At 36.0% G+C, this 23,844-nt stretch overlaps 1 protein-coding gene across 1 annotated transcript in view; it reads right to left on the reverse strand.

Annotated features, from left to right (window-relative positions):
- Nucleotides 1-4,189: 4,189 nt before the first annotated feature.
- The window catches only part of SMC3 (structural maintenance of chromosomes 3), a 37,937-nt gene continuing 18,282 nt past the window's right edge, over nucleotides 4,190-23,844 (reverse strand). The window contains exons 13-29 of the mRNA XM_059173235.1: nucleotides 23,291-23,504; nucleotides 20,535-20,638; nucleotides 19,919-20,018; nucleotides 19,359-19,519; nucleotides 18,879-19,020; nucleotides 16,569-16,719; nucleotides 14,250-14,402; nucleotides 12,185-12,336; nucleotides 11,073-11,231; nucleotides 10,207-10,314; nucleotides 9,215-9,323; nucleotides 8,270-8,517; nucleotides 7,765-7,977; nucleotides 7,172-7,363; nucleotides 6,841-7,018; nucleotides 5,248-5,354; nucleotides 4,190-4,604 (exon numbers count right to left, since the gene is read on the reverse strand). Coding sequence (XP_059029218.1) covers nucleotides 4,533-4,604; nucleotides 5,248-5,354; nucleotides 6,841-7,018; nucleotides 7,172-7,363; nucleotides 7,765-7,977; nucleotides 8,270-8,517; nucleotides 9,215-9,323; nucleotides 10,207-10,314; nucleotides 11,073-11,231; nucleotides 12,185-12,336; nucleotides 14,250-14,402; nucleotides 16,569-16,719; nucleotides 18,879-19,020; nucleotides 19,359-19,519; nucleotides 19,919-20,018; nucleotides 20,535-20,638; nucleotides 23,291-23,504 — 2,563 coding nt within the window. The 3' untranslated portion in view covers nucleotides 4,190-4,532. The remainder of the gene's footprint in view (nucleotides 4,605-5,247; nucleotides 5,355-6,840; nucleotides 7,019-7,171; nucleotides 7,364-7,764; nucleotides 7,978-8,269; nucleotides 8,518-9,214; nucleotides 9,324-10,206; nucleotides 10,315-11,072; nucleotides 11,232-12,184; nucleotides 12,337-14,249; nucleotides 14,403-16,568; nucleotides 16,720-18,878; nucleotides 19,021-19,358; nucleotides 19,520-19,918; nucleotides 20,019-20,534; nucleotides 20,639-23,290; nucleotides 23,505-23,844) is intronic.

A 23,844-nucleotide genomic window follows, 5' to 3' on the forward strand; every position in this document is an offset into this window, starting at 1 on the left:
AAGTTGGTACTTTTCCATTTTTCTATTCATTAGAATTAACAATTTCTATTCATTAGAATTAATAATCTTATGTCATCACTATGATAGAGCAAAGAATATAGTTTTGTTTCTTAAGTAGGCTCCACACCCAACACAGAGCTCAATGAGGGCTTAAACTCACAACCATAAGATCAAGACCTGAGCTGAGATCAAGAGTCAGGTGCTTAACTGACTGAGCTACCAACACACCCCAAGAATATGGGTTTTAAAAACATTTACATTCTGGGGCATCTGGGCGGCTCAGTCATTAAGTGTCTGCCTTTGGGGCTCAGGTCATGATTCCAGGGTCCTGGGATCGAACCCTATATTGGGTTCCCTGCTCAGCTGGAAGCCTGCTTCTCCCTCTCCCACTTCCCCTGCTTGTGTTCCCCCTCTTGCTGTACTCTGTCAAATAAATAATCTTTTTTTTTTTTTAAAGATTTTATTTCTTTATTTGACAGAGAGAGATCACAAGTAGGCAGAGAAGCAGGCAGAGAGAAAGAGGGAAGCAGGCTCCCGGCTGAGCAGAAAGCCCAATGCGGGGCTCAATCCCAGGACCCTGGGATCATGACCTGAGCCAAAGGCAGCGGCTTAACCCACTGAGCCACCTGGGCGCCCCAAAGAAATAAAATCTTAAAGAAAAAAAAATGTACATTCTATGTCTCATTATTTAGGTGCTCACTGGAGTTTCATTATAAGGATATTCACAAGGAGATGCTTAAGAACACTACTAAGTTTTAGGGATGCCTGGGTGGCTCAGTTGTTGGGCATCTGCCTTCGGCTCAGGTCGTGATCCCAGAGTCCTGGGATTGAGACCGGCATTGGCCTCCCTGCTTGGCGGGAAGTGGGCTTCTCCCTCTTCCACTCCCCCTGCTCATGTTCCTTCTCTTGCTGTCTCTGTTAAATAAATAAAAAAGATCTTTTAAAAAGTACGTTACTGGGGCGCCTGGGTGGCTCGGTGGGTTAAAGCCTCTGCCTTCAGCTCAGGTCGTGATCCCAGGGTCCTGGGATCGAGCCCCACGTTGGGCTCTCTGCTCTGCAGAGAGCCTGCTTCCCTTCCTCTCTCTCTCCTGCCTCTCTACCTACTTGTGATCTCTGTCGAATGAATGGGTAGAATCTTTAAAAAAAAAAAAAAAAAAAAAAGTACGTTACTAAGTTTTAGAATGATGCTATACATGTAACTTCCCTTACCAAAATCTGTAGTACGGAGGTTGGTCACATCAGAACAAAGCTATATATCATAAACTATACAACAGTCATTTCAACCTCTATACGTAGTGACTCATAATGAAAATTTTGGGGGAGATGCCTAAGAAACATTTTAGGAATATTAGAAAGATACTATGCTTATATAACCCTTTGAATGGGGACTTACACAGAACATTTCTTACACCAAATTCTGTCAGGGAAGATCAAATAAATAGATTTTAGAGAGCATGCACATGTGCAGGGGGGAGGCGCTGAGGGAGAGGGCAAGCAAGCATCTCAAGCAAACTCTCTAAAGAGTGTGGAGCATGACAAAGAGCTCCATCTCAAGACATATCATGATCTGAGCCAAAATCAAGAGCCAGACGCTCTTAAGACACCCAGGGGGCCGTGGGAAGATTAATCATATTATAGCAAAACTAGAGTATAAAACTAGAGCAAAACTAGAATATACACTTAAACTCTACGGAGATTCAACTAGTCAAAATGAAAGTGAATATACATCTGGTCAGAGAACTCCAAAACAAGAGATAATCTATAAAGCACATGAAACATAGTACTTAGAACTGTCAAGACATGAAAAAGACTGAGAAACTCACAGACCAGAAGATCTAGGACAGCTAAATGTAATGTACTGGAAATACTCTTGAGGGATCTGGGGGTAAAAAGGGCATTAGTGGAAAAACTGCAATCTGAATATAATCTGGAGTTTAGCTGATGAACTAAATGCATCCACGCTGAGTGACTAATGTACCATGGTAATTGCTTTGGGCTGAACTGTCTCCCCCAACCCTCCCCAAATTTGTATGTTCAAGGCCCAACTCCCAGTACCGCTATATGTAACAGTATTTGGAGAAAAGGCCCTTAAAGAGGTGATTAAGTTAAAATGAGGTCTTAGAATTGGCCTAATCCAATCTAACTGGTGTCCTTATTTGAGGAAGAAATCTGAACCTGTAAATTTATTTTTAAAAAATGTTACCGTTCAAAAGACACCATTTGGAAAGCAAAAAGACAATTCACAGCCTGGGAGAAAGTATTTGCAAGTTCTACCTGATAAGGGACTTGTATCCAGAATATGCAAGAACTCTCACAAATTCAGTTGTTTATTTTTATAAATAAATGTATATATTAATATATAATATATATTAATATATAAATATTAAAATGATATATGAAATATATTTAAATAAAAATATATTAATATATAATATATATTAAATATATATTTAAATACATAGATATTTAAGATTTTATCCAACAGAGAGAGCAAGCATAAGCAGGCGGAGCAGCAGACAGAGGGAGGCAGAGAAGCAGACTCCCCATTGAGTAGAGAGCCTGGGATCATGACCTGAGCTGAAGGCAGATGCTTAACCGACTGAACAACCCAGGCACCCTTGTTATATTCTATAATAAGTAACAGAACTTTAAAATGTACAAAAAATATGAATAAGCATCTCACTAAAGAAGAGACACAAATGACAAGTACATGAAAAGATGCTTAATTAACATCATCAGTTAACAGGAAAATGCAAACTAAGATCACAAGGTACCAATCCACATTCACAAGAATGGCTGGCTATAATAAAAAGAATAACAACTGTTGGTGAGGATGTGGAAAAACCGTAACCCTCATGTATTACTGGTGGAAATGTAAAATGTGCAACTGTAAAAGAAGTAAAAGGTACAACTTCTTTGGGACAGTGTGGCAGTTCCTGGGATGCTTGGCTGGCTCAGGTACAAGAGCACGAGAGACTCTTGATCTTGCAGTCGTGAGTTTGAGTACCATGCTGGGTGTAGAGATTACTTAAATAAAATGAAAAAAAAAAAAAGGAAAGGAAAAAAAAAGTTTGGCAGTACTGAATATGTGAAAAAGTTACCGTATGACCAACAATTCCAATCCAAGAAAAATGACAACATATATCCACACAAAAACTTGTTCATGAATGTTCACAGCACTGTTATTTATAATAGTCAAAAGTGAGAACAAGCCAAGTGTCCAACTAATAGTTGGATAAACCACAGTATATATTCCTACAACAGGTATCACTCAGCAATATAAAAAAAAATGAATTATGTGCTACAACACGGATAAACCTCAGAAACACACTGAGACAAGTCACTCATAAAAGGCCCCACAGTGTAGGATTCTATTTGTATGAAATGTCCAGAGCAGGCACATCCATAGTAGGAGACAGAAACTAGATTTACAGTTGCCAAGGGATGAGGCAGGTGGGAGATACAAAGTGAGTGCTAATAGGTATAGGGTTTCTTTTTGAGGTAATGAAAATGTTCTAAAATTAGACTGTAGAGATGGTTGAACAATTCTGTGAAAATACTGAAAAAGTACAGAATTGCATAATTTTAATAGATTTTATGGTCTATGAATTAAATTTCAATAAAGCGTTTTAATAAACGTAATAAACAAAAAGCAAAGACCTCATCTGAGGGGGGAAAAGTTTCAACAGTAACGTTTTCCAAACTTTTCCTTAATCAGATAAACAAGGAAACTTTAGGACTTAATCTTTTGACTTAGTGTTCTTAGCTGCTCTTAAAACTGTCTTCCCAAATTCTAGTAAATACACTGCCCTCTTAAATTAGAAATTATTTTTAAAGAACTGTTACAATGAGTTAAAGCGAGGGTTCTAATCCTCACCAAGGGTCATAATCCGCTGGGGGAACTTTAGAACTACCAATAACCAGAACACCACTCCAAAAGGATTCTGATTCAACTGGTCTACGGAAATACACCAGCAGTTTAAAGCTACCCTGTGGATTTAAACATGCAGCCAGGACTGGCAATCACAGATTTATTTCAAAAGAATATGAAGCCACGTTTAAAAAATATTCTTTTAGGTGAAGGCAGATCTTTTCTGGCAAAACAAAGGCAAAACAAAAAGCAAGATATTTAAGAAAAATTTGTTTCTAATCATAAAACTATAAATAAAAAGCCACATAAAATACTAAATTAGTCATAAACCAATTATTTAATTGAAGCTATAAAAAAAGAGGCAATATAATTGATAAAATAATTAGGAAAGAATATTTAGCATGTTTCAAAAGATTTAAAACAGGAGCAGGACACTTTACAAAAAGTTGTGTGGGAAATAAAATTCTTAAACTATAAGTAGAAATGTAACATTACAGAGTATCTTATAAAATACAATGACAGAAATATAAAAGGGCTATGTATGCTCTACGTCTGAAAACTATTAGTAGTGACTACATATTTAGATTTAAATGTACAGTTCCTGGGTATGAGATTCATATTACTATACACAACTTCCAAACCAGTGGACAATATTTTCCGTTTAACCATGAGTAGTATCATCTTCTACAAAGTCTTTGGCCATCTCTGCTGTGATCACGTCAATATGACTAACCTGAAGAAAAAATGTTAAAAACTGTGTTAAACCTTAAAAAACACACACACACACACACACACACAAAACCAAAAAAACCCACCAGTGTTCTTACTGTATAGAGTAATATTTAAAACATATGGCTTACTGCCTATAAATTTTACATACCAAGTCAAATGAGTCTATAACACTGATAGTAAAATTTTTATAATGGTGTTTGTTGAAAGCATTGAGTTTTTAAAAATATTCTGCATTTTAGAATTCTGAAGATCTGGGTAAATACTAATGTCTAAATATCAAACCGTGTTTTTTCAGTTTTTATTATTTTGCTATTTCAAAGAATCTTAGGGCTGAAGACATTAGGAAGAGCTGGGTGGCCCAGCCAAAATAGAAACGACTATATATAAAACTGCTAAAGACTGTGCACTGAATAGATAAGACAGGAAGATATTGTCTCTTAATGCTGATAAAAATAAAATCAATGCAAGGAATGCCACAAAAAAAATTGCTACAACTTCACAGGCATTTGAAAGAAAAGCTTTTTCTTTACAAACTCATCATAAGCAACAAATTTCTAGGTTTTCCTTTATGATTTAAGTAACAGAAAACAAGAATTTGACAAGTACAATACAAACTTAAACTCAATGTAAAAAAAATTTTTTACCTTATTTCTAAATTTTACACCATAGAATTTGTCAGCTGACTCAAGCAGTTCAGGCCTAAAAGTAGTTGTAATAAACTGCGCATGTACAGCAAGTTCCATAATCATATCTATAAAAAGAAACAGTAATTTAACAAAACCCTTTTTTCAATAAATCTGAACATTTAAAAATCAACTATCCTCACCCTTACCTAAAATTCAAAATAGCTTTGTGACTATTTTGTGACTTTTTCATGCACATTATCTGCAAAATTACGAACTTACTACTCTCTTACATTAGGGATATATTTTTTGAAGATTTTATTTATGTGACAGAAACAGCAAGAGAGAGAACACAAGAAGGGGGGGTGGGAGAGGGAGAAGCAGGAAGCCTGATGCGGGCGCTCAATCCCAGGATCCTGGGATCATGTCCTGATCCGAAACCAGACACCCAACAACTGAGCCACCCAGGAGCCCCAGGGATAGATCTTTCACCTCGTATCTTAAAGTTACAGAATATGAAGCAGCAGCAGCTACTTATAACACAGCATTAAGTCAGAGAGCAAAACAAGTTTTCTCACACAAAAAACAAAGAACAATGTTCCCCTGCTACCCACATATCCAAAGATCTTTTGAATTTATTAAAGATCAAATATAGATTCTTTCTTTTTAAAGATTTTATTTTTTTAAGAGAGTGCGAGTGAGCACTAGTAGAGCAGGGCAGAGGGAGAAGCAGGCTCCTCAATGAGCAGGGAACCCCACATGGGGCTCGATCCCAGGACCGAGATCCTGACTTGAGCCGTAGGCAGAAGCTTAATCAACTAAGCCACTGAGGCACCCCAAAATATAGTTTCTTTAAATACAGAATCAACATTTAATGTCAGGGGCTATTCAAACATTGAGAAAAACAAGTTTTAAAAAGAGAGACTTCTGGGCACCTGGGTGGCTCAGTTGGTTAAAGCTTCTGCCTTCGGCTCGGGTCATGATCCCAGGGGCCTGGGATCGAGCCCCGCATCAGCCTCCTTGCTCAGCGGGGAGCCTGCTTCTCTCTCTGCTTCTGCCTGCTGCTCTGCCTGCTTGTGTTCTCCCTCTCTCTCTCTCTCTGACCAATAAATAAATAAATAAAAATAAAATCTTTTAAAAAAAGACAGACTTCTGCATAAAAGTTTAACTGAAGTAGGATTTTCAATTTTCAATGGATTCAACTGATTCAATTTGCAATTGATTGAAACATCGACCTCTCACAGAATTAAGCTTTGTAAAGTAGTCTAATGCTAAATTCTTAAAAACGTATTAAAATAAATTTTAGGGGTGCCTGGGTGGCTCAGCTGTTAAGTGACTGTCTTCAGTTTAGATCATAATCCCAGGGTCCTGAGATCAAGCCCTGTATGAGGCTCCTTGCTCAGCCAGAAGCCTGCTTCTCCCTCTTCCACTCCCCATGCTTGTCTTCCCTGTCAAATAAATAAATAAAATTTAAAAAAATAATAATAAATTTTATTTACAGAATATACACCCTGTCCAATCGCCCTAAATATCTTAGGCAACAAGAATGCACAATCAAAGAGGCAAGCTATCATTTTTAAGCAAATTCCCATTTTTCAGTACAAACCAAACTACCTGACACAGCTTTTCTGTGCTGGGCATCCAGAGCCTGGTCAATCTCATCAAACAGGTAAAAAGGAGCTGGGTCACATTTCTGAATAGCAAAAATCAGAGCAAGAGCTACCAAGGATTTCTGTCCACCAGAAAGCTGTTGCATTTCTCTCATTTCACCCTGTTTTCCTGTAAATGACACCTAAGAGAAAATTTAAATGAGTTAATACCCAAAAAGGGGTAGAATCACCATCACCTCTTAAATCACATAGAATGTACCTATTTAATTTGTAAAATATTCCACAAATTCCACTATGGTAATACTGGGGAAAATTGGATATAAAGGTATTTTTACCCTAATTCCAACTCCAGTGAACTGGTCAACTGATGGGACGCTGCTTTGTGACCCAGAACCCCTCTCACTTTCACCACTTCCTTCTCCTTCATCCTGAGACTGACTGCCCTCCACATCTCCTTTCTTCATTACCAAAGTAGCTTTGCCACCAGGTACCAACTTCTGGAATACTTCACTGAAATTCTTTGATACCTTAAAATGAATGAAATGAACAAGTTACAGGGTGATTCAAATATAACTTTTGCATAGGTGGCACTGCACATATTATTTCTTAAGGCAAAAGACAAATATTTATTTCTTAAATATATTTAAGAAATATTAAGAAATATTTATTTCTTAATATTTAAAATATTAAAATATTTAAAACCAATCACAAATATTTTAACAGCAGCAACAGACTGAATCCTTTTAAGAGTTGTGTAGGATGTTCTAACAGTATGTTAGAAAACTATATGCTGGATTTGTTCACTTGTATTAGATCCAACTATCAGTAGGAAAAAAAACTTTATAAAACCTTTATGAATTGAATAATAAGCTGAATAACAGCCGAAGCTTTTGTCTTGTGTGAGCATTAAATACAAACAGAAACATACCTGCTTGAAAGTTAACTGAATAGCTTCATATTTTCGAAGTTCAAGTACGTTCATCAGTTCCATGATTGATTTGTACCCCCTATCCAACTCTTCTTGTCGTTTTATTAACTTTTCTTTCTGCTCAGAGAAATTCACAAACTGATCTAAAGCTTTTTTGTTAACATGGCTGTACTTCTTCAATTCTGTGTTGCACTGTTCAAGTTTTCGAAACAACTACAAAGAGAAAAAGATGTATAAATAAATTCACATGAAGAGAAATTTGCAACAAGATTTCAGATTTAAGGGGTGCCTGGGTGGCTCAGTGGGTTAAAGCCTCTGCCTTCGGCTCAGGTCATGATCTCAGGGTCCTGAGATCGAGCCCCGCAGAGGGCTCTCTGCTCAGCAGGGAGCCTGCTTCCCCCCTTCTCTCTCTGCCTGCCTCTCTGCCTACTTGTGATCTCTGTCTGTCAAATAAATAAATAAATAAATCTTTAAAACAAAACAAAACAAAAACTACACAATTTACCTGTTTGAGACTCAGTGTTTGGTACTTTTCAAATGCTTCCTGGGGAAGTGAACCAAGCTCTCGAATTTTCTTCATACACTCCTCTTTCTTCTTTAGTAGCATGCCTTGTCGATTTGTCATCTTTTCTAGTTCTTTAGTATCATGATTTATAGCATCCATGTGTTCTTTTTCCATATTTTTCCAGCGTTCCATACTCTTCTGAAGTTCCTTAATTCCAGCTTCTGTTTTATCAATGGAATTATCCAAATCTAAGAGAAAAAAACAAATTAAGCCAAAATACCTACTTTAAAGCTAGAGCACTATCTGACCAAAGATTTTAATGGCCAAATCTATCAAAATAAATAGGTTTTAGGGACACCTCAGTGGCTCAGTCGTTAAGCATCTGCCTTGGGCTCAGGTCATGACCCCAGGGTCGTGGGACTAAGCCCCACAGAGGCTCCTTGCTCAGAGGGAAGCCAGCTTCTCCTTCTTCCACTCCCCCTGCTTATGTTCCCTCTCTCTCTATGTCTCTGTCAAATAAAATCTTTATAAATAAATAAGTAAATAAGTTTTAGGTTTTTACCCTTGTTTTACTGTGTAAATCCATGAAACATTTAATTCAGGACAAAATTAGGAGTGTACACGAGTCATTAGGTATATATTTCTCATTATTAAATGTTTATAAAAAATTTAAAAAATAATTTTCTTCTCAGCAACTAGGTGATAAGAAACTTAATTCACACTTTTGGCAACGACATTAGTAATTATGATCTCTTATAAAACTGTCACAAACATTTTAATAAAACAAAGGTTACTATTTATAATCAACCACTAAACTCCATTCACTATAAATTATTTATGGTGATGGAAAACACAAAATTATTAGTGTACAGTTTTGCTTAACAACTTTATCAAATAAGCTAATTTTTAACAAAATAAAAAAATTTTTACTAAATAAAAATTCACCTTCTGATCGTGCCATAGTATCTTTTACTCTTTTATTGATTGCTTCAAGTTCTGAGGTTGTAGCAGTGAGAACAGTACCCCCTTCTGTCTCTCTCAGTTCATTAAGTTCCTACAAGATAAAAGAAACTTAAGATTATTAAACCACAGAATAGGAATTGTTAGTTTCAAAATTTTATGACTTTAACAGTTTCCAATAGCTGTTGCTTCTTCTGCATTAACGTGTAAAATTTTATTTAATCATCCAATTCTTGATATACATTTGTATTATTTTTAATTTTTGATTATAATCCTATGAACATTCTTGTTATCAATCTCAATGAAGTATAATTTATATCCAATAAAGTGAGCTAATTTTAAGTGTAGAGCTCAGTGAGTTGTGACAATGTATACACCCACCACAATGAAGATACAGATTTTTTCATTAAACCAAGAAACTCCCTTGTGACCCTCTATAAAGTTCCCTCTACTCATAGCCCTAGAAAACTATCATTCTGCTTTCTACTGCTATAGAGTGCTTTCACCAATAGCTGTTATTATGAATAACTATTCAAGAGAGACAGAAGTACACTTTGTATAATTGCAAATATCCATTAAAGGGGGGAAAAAAGTAATGATACAATAACTACAAAATTTCTCAGCAAGTGACTATACTGAGAAAACATTAGTAACTTAACACTTACTGAGTACGTAGAATGTGCCAGGATAATCATACAAAACAGATATTACTGTTATGCTCATTTTTTAGAACAGGAAACTGAGGCTTAGGAATACTACATTACTTGCCCAAGATCGTACACGAGATGGCAGTACTAAAACTCCAACTCATGGTAGATGTTTTCTGTCCCCAATGCTCTCAATCAAAGCTCATGGTAGATGAGCTCTCATCAACTCATGGTAGATGCTTTCTGTCGCCATGCTCTCAATCAAAGCTCCTCAAATGTAAGTTCTTTCAAAAGGTTATGGTCATCAACAAACCCACAAAAAGAATATACCTGTTCTACTTGGTCCAAGCGTTTCCTCAAATTCTCATTTAGGTATGTCTCTACTCGAGTAATGATACCTTCTAATTTAATTCTTTCATTTAGCAACTGTCTGTTTTCCTGGAAGAAAAGAAAATTATGTCCACATAGGCATGCACATTTCACACACAGGAATGCTGTTATCTGCTGTCCTATCCACTACTTGTGTTCAAATGACCTACAATGGAAAGCCCTATATTTTTTTCATTTTCCGTCTTATTTATTCAGAATGCTTCGTTTGTGTGCTTGGTTCTTTTTATAAGACATGCTGCCAAAAATATTTATCTATTTTTCTTTTTTTTTTTTAACTTACTATTTACATCTCTATGTACAAAAATCAGTGTCTAATAAAGGGGTGCCAGAGTGGCTCAGTCAGTTTAACATTCAACTCTTGATTTTGGCTCATGTCATGATCTCAGGATCCTGGGACTGAGACCCAGGTTGGGCTCTCTGCTCAGTACAAAGTTTGCTTGTCCCTCTTCCCCTGTTCCTCCCCTCACTCATGTGCAAATAAACTAACAAAATCTTTTTAAAAAATGTTTAATCAAAACAATATTAATTATACAGTCAGATCAACAGAGACAGCAAAGCTAACAAGCTTGATCTTACTACTAACTGAAGTACATTAAAATAAAGATAAAAAAACGAAGAGTTCTTGTATAATCCTAACATACCCACAATGGTTTAGAAAAACTTACTTACTCTCATGGGTACAAGAAGTTCAAGTTTATTTTTCTATTTTCTCAGAGTTCCCTTCTTTCTCGTTCCCTTGGTAGCAATAAACTTTTCGCAATAGCCAATTATAAATGAAAACTTATATTTTTATAAATTGTACTTGCCTGCTGAAGTTGACGAATTTCATCATTCAGTGCATCTACTCTCTTCTGATCTTCCAGACTAAGTTGTGAAAGCAAATCAGTTCCCAGTTCTGCTTTCAACGATTCTCTGGTGGACTCCATAGCATGCAAGCTTGCTTCCAAACTTTGTAAGCTACGTTGCTATGTGACAGATTATCCACTTATTAATAAAGGTATTAGTTACTGTATTACTTACAACAGTGAAAAACTGAGAACATTCTATATTTGATATTAAAGTGAACTAAAGGGGCTCCTGGGTGACTCAGCGGGTTAAGCCACTGCCTTTGGCTCAGGTCATGAACTTGGAGTCCTGGGATCGAGTCCCGCATCCGGCTCTCTGCTCAGCAGGGAGCCTGCTTCCTCTTCTCTCTCTGCCTGCTTGTGATTTCTCTCAAATAAATAAATAAAATCTTTAAAAAAAATAAAGTGAACTAAATTTTATCAACTCAAGTAACTATTAGGTATCCACTTAATTTGATAATTAGAACTAAGTAGCAGTAAGAAAAATATTTATGATACATTACTATTGAGGTATGTGGGACTAATCACAGTCCATGACTGAATCATATAAAAATCTTCTGGCATATTAATAAGAACAAAAAGAAAAGACTGCTAGAATGTGTTAGGATGGTATAGTTGGACAATTAAAAACTATGATTTTAGTACTACTGATGAACTATATAATAACAGTTTTTGTCAAAGCTTTTGAGACTAGTTACTTGTAATTTAGCAGTAATAGTTTGTTTTCTATCCTGTTTAGTATAATTTGGATAAAAGAAAATATTCAAACAATTCCATAAATAGTGCTTAACAGACAAAAAATGATTACTGACAAATTAATGATTAGAAAATACTATTACGCCATAACTCAAAATGTCTACTTGTTCAATGAAGTTGGACAATCTGAACGTGGACTGCAAAAGGAGACTTTGGGTACCCACGGGTGTAAGTGCAGTACAGATACACAGACAAGTCCAAAAGTATGGGGCTACAAGAAATGGAACACATGAACTCCAATGGATAACCAATATACAGTATATCCCAATTCTAAGTACTTAAAATAAGTCTGTAACAAAAGAGATATACTTACGAACCTTTGGCATAAAAGTCTTCTCTGACTGCTGCCTCTTCTCTTTTAGCATCTTCATTTCTGATAATATGCTATCTCGAGATGCTTTAAATTTCCTTTGCTGGGTCTCTATCTGCTGCATTTGGTTCATCAACTGATCAATTTCATTATTAATCCATATACAAGGCTAAGGAAAATTTTCTCTAGTTCTTTTAAAAAGTGTGTATCCCTTCCCTTTTCTTTACCTCCAAATAAAAGTTATTTCCTCAAATTTATGGACCATAACAATGCTAAATTAAATACTATACTAAGTGTGTTCAACCATAAAGTAGCTTAAAACATTTACCCCACCATTTCTCTCTCAAAATAACCTATGTGCTTTACTTATAAGCTATATAAGAACAAAAATTCTTGGGAAACCCTAAGAGAATTTAAATGAAGTATATTTTTTGTTATCTTTTCATTCAAGAAATATTTACTATATAATCTATTGTGCTTAAAGCACTATAGAAGGTAGTTGTGTATGAAAAGGAGACATCGCCCAATGTAGAAAAATAATACCACCATCCAAAAAAAATAATTTGGATTATCAAATACAGGAAGGTAGTTGATGTATGTTGTCAATATCCTCCTTTTTCTTAGTGTTCCCCAAAGGTTTCTTTGTGCCAACATCTTGCCAAATTTGGGCATTTCTAGATACACTTTGCAAACCCCTGCAAAGTCAAAACTAACATGTTTATTTACCTTTTGCTTGTGCTGTTGCTTGCACTGATGGTATAGAAGGTATAAACTAACTTCAAGAAAAAAAAAATTGCCAGTTTCAATTAAAAATATCCCAGGGGTGCCTGGGTGGCTCAGTCATTAAGCAGCTGCCTTCGGCTCAGGTCATGATCCCGGGGTCCTGGGCTCGAATCCCACATTGGGCTCCCTGCTCAGTGGGAAACCTATTTCTCCCTCTCCTCCCCGTTCATGCTCTCTAGCTCACTATCTCAAAAAAAAACAAAAAACCCCAAAATCACCTTTAAGAATATTCCAATGTCGGAGCGCCTGGGTGGCTCAGTGGATTAAAGCCTCTGCCTTCGGCTCAGGTCATGGTCTCAGCATCCTGGGATCGAGCCCCGCATCAGGCTCTCTGCTCAGCAAGGAGCCTGCTTCCTCCTCTCTCTCTGCCTACCTGACTACTTGTGATCTCTGTCTGTCAAATAAATAAAATCTTAAAAAAAAAAAAAAAAAAGAATATTCCAATGACTTAGTAAAAATGGTTGTTCTTGATGCTGGAGTACCTATATATATATATATATATATATATATTAAGTAATCTTCACATCCAGTGTGTGGCTTAAACTCATGATCCGCAGATCAAGTATTGGATGCTCTACTGGCTGAGCAAGGCAGGTGCTCCTTAAGTATCTGTATTTTTTAAATTGTGTGATGTAATTTGAAGTACATAAAAAGCACTTTTGCCTTATACCAAAGAACTGTAGTTATTTTAAGAAAATGCACAGGTACAAGGTTTCTGTTGTGAGCTAAACTCTTCATGGGACTCTTCTTCACGATACTCTTCATGGAACAGCAGTTTTATTTGGAAGAATTTAGAGTATGATGTTTACTAAGACTTGGATTTTAACAGCCTTCTTCCATTAATAGTACACCTGTACCAAATGACCTTGAAATAAAAACTTAATGCACATTTTTTAACCCCTATGTTTAAATTCTATGCAGTATGTGGCATTAGAGAGGCCCCCAACCCTTCCATGAAACACTAACCTCACTTTCCTTCCACAATTCTAACCATCCTCCTCAGTTTCCTCTGTAACTTTAAATTTCAGTGCACCTCAGGTTCTCCACTCTCAGAAATACACTGACTCACTGCTATTAGATTTAAATGTTAATAGCTAAGGAAACAATGTTACAAGAGTTTTTCCTTGTCTTTAGAAGTTAACTTCTGACAACATAAGCTCCCATGCTTAAATAAAAGTCAAATGTGGTTTTTGTCCCCACTGCATATATGAAAAAACACACAACACGTAAAAGATTATATATTTCAACCCAAACACAATTCTCCACCAAAGCACAAGACAAAAAGATATTTTCAATATTTCTGCGCAGGTTTTCATTGAGCTTTGCTTCAAGCTCACCTAGTTCTTCTTCTGCTTTTCTAACATCTTTCTGCAATTCAAGTCTAGACTTCCTTGTGTCATAGTAACCTCCAGTTAGAGCACCCCGATGACTTACTTGGTCACCTATAAACAAAGCACAAGGAAGGTAGAAATTCTGTGTAACAATTTCTTTATTCTGTGATAAACTGATTTAGAATCAAACAACTAATTTAAAGGCTTTACCTACTTAATGGGAATTTAGAAGGATTAAACCCACTCTGAAAAATGTCTGCTTTCCAGCTGTTAGAATCTACATTTTAAAAATGTGCCAGAAAGAAGTGCTAAGGACCAATGATGATAGGTCAAGAGGACAAAGGACTAGAGTTTGGAATTCCACTGGCCATATTTGGGAAAATGTGAACATCAGTGGTAATAATAATGGCAAGTCTAGAGAAGTTGAATGCTTCTAAAAGCACAGAGATAGGGGCACCTGAATGGCTCAGTTGGTTAAGCATCCAATTCTTGGCTGCAGCTCAGGTCATGATCTCAGGGTGGTAAAACTGAGCTCCATGTCAGGCTCTGCACCAAGCATGAAGCCTGTTTGAGAGTCTCTCTCTTCCTTTCTCCCCACTCGTGCTAGCTCGCTCTCTCTTAAGAAAAAAAAGAAACAAAAATACAGAAGCCTTCACAGAATTTAAGAATCACCATTTGGAAACCCCCAGTGTATTGAGTCAAACCAATGGTAAAAGAAGTTGTGGGGGTGTGGCGCCTGGGTGACTCAGATCATGATTTCTGGGTCCGGGGGATCAAGCCCCATGTCCAACTCCAAGCTCAGCAAGGAGTCTGCTTCTCCCTCTCTCTCTCTCTGCCTACCCCCTGCTCATGTTTTCTCTCTCTGTCTCAAATGAATAAATAAAATCTTAAAAAAAAATTTGCTGGGGAACCTGATATTCACGTTTTCTTAAAGGATAGTCCCACATAGCACGTATCAATTACAAAGAGGAAAGGGCATCTTAACAACAGAGAGACTGCTACTGGTCAAACTTAACATCATTAGCAGTGGGACATATTGTGGGATGCAGTAAGAAGTACACATCACTCATGTCAAGAACGTAAAACCAAATCTAATGATGAAGAAACAGTTAAAAGGCAAATTTAGAAAATGGAACATTATGAGAAAGTCAATTTCCTGAGGGTGGGAAGGAAAGGAGCTATCCTATATTGAAAGAATCCAAAGAGGACTTTGCATGCATCCTTGATTGGATCCCAGAAAGAAAAGTATTTTGGGAAAACTGGGAAAATTTTAATGTAGGTACTTTTTAGATGATGATGATATTGGGTTATGTTAAATTTCTTAGGTGTAACAATGATACTTGGGGTTATTAAGAAGAGTGTCCTTATTCTTATGAGATATACAAGCTTAACTTGTAGAAATAAAGTATCATAATTTTTATAACTTATTCTCAGAGGTAGTCCAAAACAACAAAAAAATTATCTATAGAGATAAACTGGGGGGGGGGGGGGTGGCATGGTACCTTCATCAGCAAATAAATTACACAGAAAAGGAAAAAAACTGAAAAATGAGGGCATATGAACTGATATACCAGAGGTTCTTAACCAAGACTCCATGACTTAGGTAGGAAAAAAAAATTTACATCTTTATTTTTATACTAACTTCAAAATGAAATTTAGCAATTCCTTCTGTTATAACAAAAATCACAGTGGTATTATCAATACTTGTAACTTCGTTAACAAGAGAAGTAACAGCTATTTTCTATCAGATTATATTTGTTACAAATCTCAAAATATTGTTTACATGTATCAGTACTTCAAAGTTACATTTATTAGACCCACTGCTAAATCTTGTTTTTAAATACCTTCAAGAGTAAATTACTGTCATGCTTAAAAAAATATTCTGATTACCAAGTCAATTATGATTGGTTTCTTTTGTAATCCAAAGTATTTTATTTTATGCACTTAAAAACATTCTGAGAAAGGGCTCATAGGCTTTACCAAAGAGCCAAAGGAATCCACACAACAAAAGGTTAAGAATCCGTACTACAGAAGAAGAGGTAAACCAGAAAATAAGTTTAACTATAGGGGGTGTGGGTGGGGGATGGGTTAAAGTATAAATAAAGTTAAGTATAAATGATTATACTTAAAGAGACATCAACTAAATATAATGTGTAGATCCTGTCTGGACTCAAACAAACCATTTAAAAATGACAAAAAACTGGACATGAATTTTGAAATACTCTTAAAACTAAAATGGAATTTATCTGTTCAAAGCTAAGAATTACTATTACAAACCTTCTAGGGTAATGCAGTCCATAGTGAAAGCACGAGCTAGCTGGGTTGAAACTTCCATGCTACGGCAAATAAGTGTTTTCCCAAACACATGTTTGAAAGCTTTGTCAAATCTGGGATTGTACCTCAATTTACTTATCATAGGAATCGCATCCTAAAAACGAATATTTTGTCAGCAAAGAAATCACAACATAGTTAACTAAAACATATTAGAATTATGAATTACATCTTTATAAAATACAAATAAACACAAATGCCTTCATATTTCAAAACTACTTTTGGTCTGAAGAAGTTAGGAAAACCACTTTACTGAAATATCCTGGAAATTATGTTCATGTAACCATCCAAGTTTTCAAGAGCAGAGAAAAATAAGAAAAAGTTTAGTGGCTCTGGAGTCACAGCTCAAGCTCAAATCCTAGTTCTGACACTCATCAGATGTATGTTCTGGACAAGTTGCTTAACTTCTCCATTTAACAGTTATTTCATCCATAAAACTGCAGGAACAGTACTTTCCTGATAAAGACTAAAAAAACTAGTATCTGAAACACAGAAGATAGCATCTGCCACACAGAAGGGCTTAATAGGGGTACCTGGGGCTCAGTCAGTTAGACGTCTGACTTGATTCTAGATCGGGTCATGATCTCAGGCTCCATGATGGATGTGGAGCCTGTTTAGATTCTCTCCCCCACTCCCTCTCTCTGCACCCCCCCCCACCAGCTTGTGGATGCACTCTTTCTTAAAAAAAAAAAAAAAAAGGGTAAATAAATGTAAAAACTAATAGTATTTCCTCAAAATGTTTTCATTTTATTATATATGTCTTAAATATTCAGGAAAATATTTTTTCATATAAAATCTTCCTTTATAAAATAAAAATAAAAAAATAAAAATAAAATCAAATCTTCCCTTTTTATGTTCTTCTAAACTGTTAGGAAAGAATTTTTCTAATTCTCAAATTAGGAAATACAACCTACACACAGAACAATGCAACAAATATGGTAAGCTTAAACCAATAATTACAAAGAGAACACCAATGTAACTATCACAAAGGACAAGAAATAAAACACTGCTGACACTAAAAGTGCGCCCCTTTCCTAATCACAAACAGGTTACCTGTTGGAGGTGACCACTATCATAACTTTTGTGATAACCATTTCCTTGTACTTCTATCATCTAAATTTAGTTTTATGTATTTATTTATTTACAAGATTTTATTTATTTATTTTGGGAGGGTGGTGGGAGGCAGAGGGAGAAGAGAGAGAATCTCAAGCTAACTCCCCCCTTGGCATGGAAGCCCAGTCTCAGCTGATGTGGGCTTAGTCTCAGGACCGTAAGGACCATGACCTGTGCTAAAATCAGGAGTAGGATGCTTAACCAACTGAGCCACCCAAGAGTCCCTTTCCTTCCACACTACGTGCATTCTTGAGTCTTGGTTCAATCACAGCATCACATTTGTGATATCTGTGAATTTTTCCTCCCCAAAACCTCAAGAATAATTTACAGATTTAAAAGAAGAAAAAAGGTGGACCCTTTAAAGTAGCTTTTAAGATTCTCACTGTAGCAGGGTGGGCACCTGGGTGGCTCAGTTGGTTAAGGATCTGCCTTCAGCTCAGGTCATGATACAAGGGTACTAGGATCAAGCCCTGTGTGGGGTTCCCTGATGAGTGGGGCAGGGTGGGGCAGGGGTGGGGTGTCTTGTGTCTCCTCCCTCTCGTGCTCTCTAATAAATAAAGAAAAATCTTAAAAAAATATTCTCACCGACCCACTTAAACTGTTATCATTATCACTGAGTTTCAGCTTTAATCTTAGATAGGACAGTAAAATAGTTGCTAATACCATCAACATTCTGAAACCACAAACCTCAAAGCCATTACATTTTTCTCAAGAACACTTTCTGGGAATGTTTTGAATCCATTTAAACATACACCAGCAAGTAACAAAAACACTGTTTTCAGAGCCTATCACCTGGCTAGATGTTTTTATTTAATTTATAAGCCATTTAAAAAGTATATTCAAAAAACAAAAAATAGTCACTTCAAATGACAGCTCCTCAAGGATTTTCTTCTCCTTAATTTTGTCGCCCTGGGATAATCTCTCCAAGTATCCTGTCCTTCTGTATTTTAACACTTGACACATTTGCAATGATTTATTTCATGTGTTCGCTATGACCTACACCTCCCTTCCCATTCCTACCCAGTAGTGACTATGCAGTAAGAGAAGACCAGTAAATCCTCACACACAGTACCTGTGCACTAGCATGTGCTAACCATAAGAAATAACTTACTGAAAGACAGACCTTCACACACACCAACTCACATTGGTTTCAGGATAGGCAGTATCCCTGACATCTAACTTGTTAAGAGGAAGGAAAGTGACCTCTCCAGGAAGATTCATTTTATTAAACTCCATCAAAATCTTTGTGCTGACTTCATCTGAATCAACAATATGATAAAATAACCTGCATGTAAACAAAACAAGACATATCTTTACTGCTAGACTTTAAAGTGCTATAAACATTCAAACAATTCACTTTTTTTCTATGCAATCCAATTTGTACTGGGGTAGGATGGGAGGGAAACTAGTTAGAAAATTCCAATGGGGGGAGGGAGAGGAAGCCCCAAAAGGGATAGTTCTAGCTTCTACAATTAGGAATACTTAACATGTACAGCTTTAAAAAATTAAATAAGCAACTAAAATAAAAGGTTATGGGAGACAGATTGTACTAAAATTCCAAAAATCTGCTTCTCTTATTCCTTCTTTTCTTTAAAATTTCAAAATATCAAACAAAAACTTCACCTGTTGCCAGCAGTGACTTCCACGCATGTGTAGAAAGCAGGCTCACATTCGAAGTTATTCATCACGATGCCGTGATAGCCATTCTGAACATGCTGGTTTATTCCTTTCCTACGAAAGTGGTCCAGTACTTTGTTTATGCTGTCTATTCCATTTAAAATAGCCTGTTAAATTGTCAGAGGTGAAAAATATTAAAATAGTATTTCCAGTGGCAGTCCTGCTGGTAAGAAACAAACCTACTACTCTATACATTTAAAAATGCTTCGGATGTTAGACACCCTCCCAACTCCACATCACCCCCTTGAAAAATGTCAATTACACAAAACTTTAAAATGGGTTCTCTTCTGACACTAACATTAAAAATGGGACTCTTCAACTAAAAATCAAAAATGCTATTGTAGTAAAGGCTGCTTAAACGAGACCCATCATTTCAAATTTACAGGACAAGTGATTTGCACTCTTATTTATCACCTGAAACCAAGGACTTACAGCTTAAAAATTAACAAATTCTTGTGTAGTAAATGGCTCAATGTAAACTGAAGTAATGAAAAGAACATGCCCACCTTTCCTGTTGCTGCTCTAAGAAGTTGCTGTTTCTTTTCAAGATCTTCTCTTTTAGCAGCAAGTGCTTGCTGTTCTGCATTCTCCTCTCTCCACAAGTAACTAATCAATAAAAATTACACTTTAATTTTAAAAGCATTAAGATGCACCAACGGTATATATAGGATAAAATACTGAAAAAACATCAAACTTGAATAGTTCATTTTTAACTTTGTAAGATTTTTTAAAGAAATTTTATTTGAGAGTGAATGAGCACAACAGGGGGGGTGGGGGAGTGGGGGTGTGTGTGGGTGTGTGTGTGCGCGCGCGCACGCATGAGGCAGACCTCCCTGCTGAGGGTGGGAACCCCACCTTGGGGCTTGATCCCAGAACACAGGGATCATGACCTGAGCCAAAGGCAGATGGTTAACTGAGCCACCCAGGCACTCCAAGATTTTTTTAAGTGATCTCTACACCCAGAGTGGAGCTTGAACTCACAACCCCAAGATCAAGAGTCACATATGTACCATCTACTGAGCCAGCCAGGTACCCCAAGCTCATTTACAATTTAAAGACCATTTAACAGCCAGTAATTAGTGTCACTCAAAAAAATTAAGGCATATTTTAGTCTATACTAACTTTCTTTCACTTTGTAATTCATCTTTCTTATTTTTTACTTCGTAGTATTTTCTGTCCAGTTCTTCTACTCGAGCTTTGACTTCGTTAAGATCCTGATCCAGTTTCTATGGAAATAAAAATAATTTAAACTTAAAATCCAATTTCATGCAAACTAATCCACAGTGACAGCAAGATCAGTACTTGCTTGGGGATAGCAAGGCAAGAAGGAAGGGCAAACATTTTGGGGTGATGAATAGGCTTATCATCTTAACTGTAGTGCTGATTTCACAGATGTATTCATCTGTCAAAACTTATTAAATAATTTTTACACATTTTAAACACACACAATTCACTGTATGTCAATTGTGCCTTAATGAAGTTGTTTAAAAAATCCAATTCTAACTTTTTAAAAATGCCTTTAGGCAAAAAAGCACATCAAGAGCAAACAAAGAACATAAATGAATTACTCTATAAAATATTGCTAAAATAGAATTAATTTGCTCACTAATGATCTAAACCTTTCAACTAGAATTTTAGAAGAAAAAAATACATTCACACATGCTCAAAATACTACAGTCAATGGTTTTCACACCACTCCCTCTATACACATAGGAAAGACTGAGGATTATACTAAGAAGCAAAAGGCCATTCTACATAATTCAATCAGCACTATAAAATCATCTCTAGCCAATATAAAGGATAGACTTCAGCAGTGGAAGGTATAGCTCAAATACTGCAAAATAATGAAGTTCAAGCTTGAGAAAGAATGAATAAAAACTTCACTGACAAATCGTGGCTCATCACCAGGCTGTTTCAAAAGGAATATTCGTTGAGGATGTTTCCATGAACTCATGACAAACACGTGTCCTTTCTTTCAGGAGAGGACATGTAGCTATCACAGCTGAAACTCTATTAATTAATTTCCAAATAACTACCTGGAATCAACCCATGGTTTTCCATTCCCTCCATAAAATAGCGACTAAAGCACACTGGACTCAAGAGGCTAGGAGACAATGGTTTAGGACTCCTGGTCACTCTTCCACCAGTTATTTTTGATTACAGAGCCAGTTAGGTTTGCTCCCCACTATGTTTTTAATTTTGTTCATGCTGTGATTACATTAAATATTAAACATTAAACAAATATAAAGACAAAGGAAAGAGCTATTTCTTTAAAAACGTGATTTAGTTTTGGATACACTCAAAGGTGACTCACTAAAAATTAAATTAAATGGGGAAATCAATTCTAAAAGATCAGGGAGAAATAATCTATAAATGCATATATTAATATGTAATATGTACTTTATAACAATTTATAGTAATTCAAAATGTCAAATCAAAGTTAAAGACTAGGAAACTGACCCAGATTATAAAAGATAACAACAGAGATAAGACAACTAAATGCAATACATGATCCTAGACTGAATCCTGAATTCTGTTCTCATCCAGCTTTAAGAACTACATTTATGTGTGGCTCATAACAAAAATGTCCCGAGAATTCACAATCACTACTCATATTCAAAAGAAACATCTTGGGCTCTACATGAAAAGACTGGTATGCATTCTGGTGCGGGGTGCTGATAATGGGGGAGGCTATGCATTTGCGGGGGTAGGAGGTATAGGGGAAATCTCTGTACCTTCCTCCCAATTTTACTGTGAACCCAAAACTGTTCTAAAAAAATGGTTCTTAAAAAAAGACTGGTACATGAGCATATTATTTATCTTTTTAAGCAAAATACTTAGGATATAAATAAATGTATGTTAACATGTGTATAAATACAAATACTATTACATATAAAACTTAAATATATATACACACTTATATAAACATTTTATGTATTAAGTGAATTTTTGGATATAAACCAGTAACCAACTGGTATAGATCTCATGAGGTAAGAGGAGGGTTCCTCTGTGTAGGTACATATATAATTTCCTCACCCTATACTTTTCCTACATACTCCCTTCTCATCACTTCTATCATCCTCCAATCACCTATATGCAGCCATACACAATACTTAACAAAGCATTTTCCCCCTTTCTCATTTTAAATAAAGTGAGATCTTTCTTATCCTAGAAGTGATTTTATCTTCTACTTCAATTTTTAAGAAAATGCTACTAAACATGCATAGTAATGTTTTATTCATTTAGAAAATCTTATAAAAATCACCAGTCTTAATCAACAAAAAATATATTCTGCAATAAGTTATCAAATTGACAGAGAATTGTGAAAGACTAAAAATGGAAAAATAACTAGCTACTCTGAAGTCATATTTTGACTTATCATGTTAAAATTAAGGGTAGCTCAGAAATGTTCTACCAACTCACAAAAATGTATTTTAAGATATACTCAATCTACATGAACAATCACAGATACGGAAAAAATGTTCCTTGAAAAGGAAAACTATCATATAAATATTATGTATATAAATATTAAATTGTGCTGGTCTTTTCTAAGTAAGTACCAGTTTTGTGTATTTTTTTTTTTTTAAAGAATTTATTTATTTATTTGACAGAGATCACAAGTAGGCAGAGAGGCAGGCAGAGAGAGAGAGGAGGAAGCAGGCTCCCCGCTGAGCAGAGAGCCCGATGCGGGACTCGATCCCAGGACTCCAGGATCATGACCTGAGCCGAAGGCAGTGGCTTAACCCACTGCGCCACCCAGGCGCCCAGTTTTGTGTATTTTAAGAGTAACAATGTTACTACTGAAAAATAAAACTTAAATAGGTAAGATGTACATGTCTTTTGAAAGACTTTCACAAAACAGCTATAGAAGTTCTTACATTATACTGCTCCAGGTTCTTCTCTTTATTTGCCTCCGTGTCCTCCAAATCCTTATGGATGGCAGCAATCTGTCTTTTTTTGTCATTAATAGCCTGATCTAAAGACTTGAGTTCCTTTTTAATCCACTTATCCCTTTCTTCTTTTGATGTAAACTGGCTTCCTCGACCCTGCTTTGCATAAAGATCTGTTCTTTCCTGGGTAGCTTGGGCCAATCTATAACAAGACAGAAGAAAAGAATGGATTAAAAAGGAGACCAGAAAATAAGCAAGTTTAACTGCAATCAATGTCAAGACCTCAGAGATAACAGCCATCTTCAAAATTCCACAGAAAAAACAGTAAAAGCAACTGGTATCTAACAGAGATCCTTGGACTAGTACTATATAATATAAATCTCATTTTGAAAAGCCACAGTTAAAGTCATGTAAACGAGTCTATATCCTAAGGATTTCAGGCAGACAACATCTTCACTCCAGGTCTGGGTGAGTCAGTAAAGCTAGAGACAATCCTAATATCCTACCTCAGGAATTTTCCAACTATATTTAGCTATATAAAC

Source organism: Mustela lutreola, chromosome 4 (assembly GCF_030435805.1).
Source record: "Mustela lutreola isolate mMusLut2 chromosome 4, mMusLut2.pri, whole genome shotgun sequence".
Lineage (NCBI taxonomy): Eukaryota > Metazoa > Chordata > Mammalia > Carnivora > Mustelidae > Mustela > Mustela lutreola.